The sequence below is a fragment of the Portunus trituberculatus genome, chromosome 10 (assembly GCF_017591435.1).
Source record: "Portunus trituberculatus isolate SZX2019 chromosome 10, ASM1759143v1, whole genome shotgun sequence".
Taxonomy (NCBI): domain Eukaryota; kingdom Metazoa; phylum Arthropoda; class Malacostraca; order Decapoda; family Portunidae; genus Portunus; species Portunus trituberculatus.
In genome coordinates this window covers 4,479,083-4,484,082 of record NC_059264.1, presented here as the reverse complement: position 1 = coordinate 4,484,082, position 5,000 = coordinate 4,479,083, and the positions used below count along the sequence as shown (strand labels likewise).

General features: G+C 44.6%; 1 protein-coding gene across 1 annotated transcript in view; it reads left to right on the top strand.

Annotated features, from left to right (window-relative positions):
• Window positions 1–5,000, top strand: part of LOC123501847 (tubby-related protein 4-like) — a 58,121-nt gene that overhangs the window by 33,799 nt on the left and 19,322 nt on the right. Inside the window, 2 exon segments of the mRNA XM_045250874.1 lie at window positions 952–1,117; window positions 2,172–2,287. Coding sequence (XP_045106809.1) covers window positions 952–1,117; window positions 2,172–2,287 — 282 coding nt within the window.

Genomic DNA, 5,000 nt, shown 5'->3' with positions numbered 1-5,000 from the left:
TCTGTCATAATTAACTTTCCTCCTCCTCCTCCTCCTCCTCCTCCTCCTCCTCCTCCTTCTCCTCCTCCTCCTCCTCCTCCTCCTCCTCCTCCTCCTCCTCCTCCTCCTCCTCCTCCTCCTCCTCTCACCATGACTGTTTTCCAAGGCCGAGTTCTTAAGATTGTTTTTTTCTTTCTCTCTCTTTTAGTAAGGTAGAAATATTATTCATCTGGTCCTGTAACCACAAAATCACCTTTGAAAACCTAATTAACCAGGTTTTCAGGACTGTTTCTCTTATTAACCTCTTCAGTACTGGGACACATTTTTAACTTGTTATTTGTGTACGATTAGACCATTTTATTTACATTAGGAAGGGTCTATGGAGGTCAGAAGATTAATGGCCACTGTCTTCTCTATTTTGATCCCTCACATGAGTTTCTGAAGCTGTATAAAGTCAGCATATAGTAAGGAGAATGAATATGGAAACGCGTCATGGTACTGAAGGGGTTAAGAACGTGGAGATATTGTTCATCTGCCACTGTAACCACAAAAACACCTGTAAAAGCTTAATTAGTCAGGTTCTCAAGAGTGTTTCTCCTCTAAATTACATAGAAATCTTGTTAATCTAACCTAACCCAACCAAACCTAACCCAACCCAACCCAACCCAACCCAACCCAACCCAGCCAAACCTAGCCTAGCCCAATCCAACCCAACCCAACCCAACCCAACCCAACTCAACCCAACCCAACCCAACTCAACCCAGCCTAACCCAACCCAACCCAAACCAAACCAAACCAAACCTAACCCAACTCAACCCAACCTAACCCAACCCAACCCAACCCAACCCAACTCAACCCAACCCAACCCAACTCAACCCAGCCTAACCCAACCCAACCCAAACCCAACCAAAGCCAACCCAGCCTAACCTAACTTTGTTCCCACACCCCGCCTTACCTGTGCCTCGTCCCCAGGTGTACTTCGGCACCACGTCCGGCCTGGTGATCGTGATGGATGTACACGGCGCCATGGTGTCTCAGGTGCCTCTCCTGGACGACACCGCCATCACACACCTCGCCTGGTCCTGCCCGAAGTTCAAGATGGAGGAGAGTGATGAAAATTCCACGGCTACCAAGACTGGTGAGAGAGAGAGAGAGAGAGTGTGTGTGTGTGTGTGTGTGTGTGTATGTGTGATGGAGAGAAAGAAAGAAATAATGTGTGTGTGTGTGTGTGTGTGTGTGAGAGAGAGAGAGAGTGTGTGTGTGTGTCATGGAGAAAAGAAATATGTGTGAGAGAGGAAATATGGAGAGAGAGAGAGAGAGAGAGAGAGAGAGAGAGAGAGAGAAAGGATTTATGAGTAATATAATTCTCTTTTCTTTTTTTTTTTCTCTCCCTTTCTTCATCTTCCTCCCTCATTCCCTTCTTTATTCAATCTATCACTTACCTCTCCTCCCTTTATTCTTCCTCCTTTCCTCCACTCTCCTTCTCTTTCCTTCATTCCTTCCATGCCTCCTTTCCTCCTCCATCCTTCCCTCCTTCTCTCCTCTCCTTTCCTTAATCTCTCAATTCCTATCTCCAATCCTTCACAAATAACTCTCTCTCTCTCTCTCTCTCTCTCTCTCTCTCTCTCTCTCTCTCTCTCTCTCTCTCTCTCTCTCTCTCTCTCTCTCTCTCTCTCTCTCTCTCTCTCTCTCTCTCTCTCTCTCTCTCTCTCTCTCTCTCTCATTAATTCTTCTTTCCATCCCTTTTTTCCTCTCTTCTCTTTTCTTCCTCCTTCATTCCTCCATATTTCTCTATTGCTTCTTTCCATTTCTTCCTTCCTCCTCTCTCTTCCCTCATTCCTTCATATTTCCTATTATTTCCTTCCTCTCCACCCTCCACCCCTTCTCCTTCCCTCCTCTCTCCTCCCTCACTCCTTATTTCCCACTATTTGTTCCTCTCCACCCCTTCCTCTTTCCTCCCCTCACCCCTCCATATCTCACTATTTTCCTCCTCTCCATCCCCTCCTTTTCTATTCTCCTCCTCCATCACCTCTCAACATCTCCCTCTTCTATTCATTCCCTTCCTCTTCTTCCCTCCCCATCTCCCTCACTTCTCAATATCTCCCTCTTCTATCCATTCCCCTCCTCTTCCCCCCTCTCCTTCACTCCTCCATCTCCCTACTCACGTAACTTCACCCTTTCCCCCCCAGCAGGCAGTGAAAGCACCTCTCTCCTCGCTGTCGTGTTTCAAACTGGCCTGGTCTACCTCCTGCGAACTCACGACGACCTCACACCCACGGTCATAAGGACTGGACTGAGAGGCGTGCAGGTAAGAAGGCGGTGCTTAAGTGGGGGAAGCTGGTAAAGGCTGTTCTGTCAGGTATACAAGTGGCTCTCTCTGTATGTTTTATATTAATTTCTTTATATTGAATTTGAATTGTTCAGTATTATCATTTGGCGCTTCATAACACCATAGGAAGGCGAGGGAAGCTTCTGGAGGCTGTCACAACTACGCGTGGCAACTTCTGTATGTTTTGTGGATTTAAATTGTTGAGAGTTTCTATTTGTTGAGAATAATATGGATGGTGACCTGGTTTTGATGTCTTTTTATAGCTTAGGATAAATTCAGTATGTTTCTTCTAGGTCTGATTGCGTGCGTATGTGAGAAGGGCAAGTTTTGTAAGCGTATGGGAATGTGAATTTGAAAACCATTTATTTTTGTTTAGCCCTACAGTACCATGACGCGTTTCCATATCCATTCTGCTTACTGTTTGGTGATTTTATACAGCTTCAGAAACTCATGTGGGGGATTAAAATAGTGAAGACTGTGGCCATTAATCTTCTGACCTCCGTAGACCCTTCCTAATGTCAATAAGATTAAGTAATCGTACACTAATCTCAAGGTAAAAATGTGTCCCAGTACTGAAATGGTTAAACACTAATTTGTCATCAATAAGCTATCTATCTATCCATCTACCTATCTATCTATCCATCCATCTACCTATCTATCTATCTATCTATCTATAAGCAAAACTACTTAATTCCACCTATCATCCCTATCCATAAATGTGTCTAATCTTTTAAACCTCCCTATTGACTCGCCACCACCAACATGACCACTGAGTCCCGTCCATTCATCAGCCACTCTATTGGAAAACCAGTTCCTTCCCATCTCTTTCCTAACCCTGAATTTCCTAAGCTTGAACCCGTTGCTTCTGGTTCCATCCCCGCTCCTGGTAGGGGGATGGAAGAGGGGAAGGGATGGATGGGGAGAAAGGAGCAGGTTGGGCGAAGGGTGTGTGTGTGTGTGTGTGTGTGTGTGTTTATTTTGATTGTATGTTTGAGAGAGAGAGAGAGAGAGAGAGTTACTAAGCTACTGTTAAATACGAGACTTGTATATGCTACCGTTCTCTCTCTCTCTCTCTCTCTCTCTCTCTCTCTCTCTCTCTCTCTCTCTCTCTCTCTCTCTCTCATTAAACATGAATAGAGATGTATAAGATAAAATGTGTGTGTGTGTGTGTGTGTGTGTGTGTGTGTGTGTGTGTGTGTGTGTGTGTGTGTGTGTGTGTGTGTGTGTGTGTGTGTGTGTGTGTGTGTGTGTGTGTGTGTGTGTGTGTGTGTAATCATTATGAATAACCAAGCGAGAGACACACACACACACACACACACAGACACGCACAGTTTACGGCAATGCATAAATTAGGAAAGATAATTGTTATATACATACAAACATACGCTCTCTCTCTCTCTCTCTCTCTCTCTCTCTCTCTCTCTCTCTCTCTCTCTCTCTCTCTCTCTCTCTCTCTCTCTCTCTCTCTCTCTCTCTCTCTCTCTCTCTCTCTCTCTCTCCAACTCCCCAAGCAAACTGTACGAATTATTACATTCCGCAGAGAGAGAGAGAGAGAGAGAGAGAAGGCATTTTTCGCGAAGTCCCCCTCGTTCCCTGTCACCTCTGCTCGCTAAAATGTATTATTGAGTTCAAAGAAAACGGAAGGAGGGGGCGTGATAGAAGAGGAGGAGGAGGAGGACGAAGCGGTGGTGGTGGTGTTGGTGGTGGTTGTGCTGGTGGTGTTGGTGAAGGAATAAAAGAGGATAGAGACAAAGAGGAGGAGGAGGAGGAGGAGAAGGAGAAGGAGGAAGAGACAAAGAGAATAAAATAAAAACAGTAGGAAATATAAAGAGAAAGAGGAAGAGGAGGAAATAATAACACTAAGGAATAGAGAAAAGAGAAGGAGGAAGAAGAAGAAGAAGAAGAAGAAGAAGAAGAGGAGAAGGAGGAGGAGGAAGATGTTAAAGAAGACTGAAATAAGCAACGAGAAAGAAGAAATAATAATAACACTAATGAATAAAGGAAGAGGAAAGAGAAGAGGATAAAGGAAGAACTGAAGAAGAAGAGGAGGAAGAGGAGGAGGAGGAGAGTAAAGAGGACAAGAAAGAGAAAAGAAATGACAAAGGAGAGAGAGAGAGAGAGAGAGAGAGAGAGAGAGAGAGAGATCTTTCAGTAAACACCTCTGACTTTTATCATCTTTTCTTTCCTTCTCTCCTCCTCCTCCTCTTCCTCCTCATCTTCCTCCTCCTCCTCTTTCATCACTCCATTTCTCTTCCTCTCCTTCCTTTCCTCTCTCTCTCTCTCTCTCTCTCTCTCTCTCTCTCTCTCTCTCTCTCTCTCTCTCTCTCTCTCTCTCTCTCTCTCTCTCTCTCTCTCTCTCTCTCTCACCATATAAACTCTCAACATTTTTATCTCCCCTCTCAGTTTCTCCTCATAATCTCTCCCTAGCACGCATTTCTCTCTCCCATAAACACCTCCTTTTTCCTCCCCTTAATCTCTCTCTCTCTCTCTCTCTCTCTCTCTCTCTCTCTCTCTGGTTTTATTTCCCGTCACAAAGGAACAGAAAGGATTAACAAGCTTTCTAAAGAGTAAAATTCTATTCCAACACTTTGTTAGCAATCTAATTTAATGGAACTTAATCACACAGCGCCATATTGAAAAACGCTTCCCCCCCCTCTCTCTCTCTCTCTCTCTCTCTCTCTCTCTCTCTCTC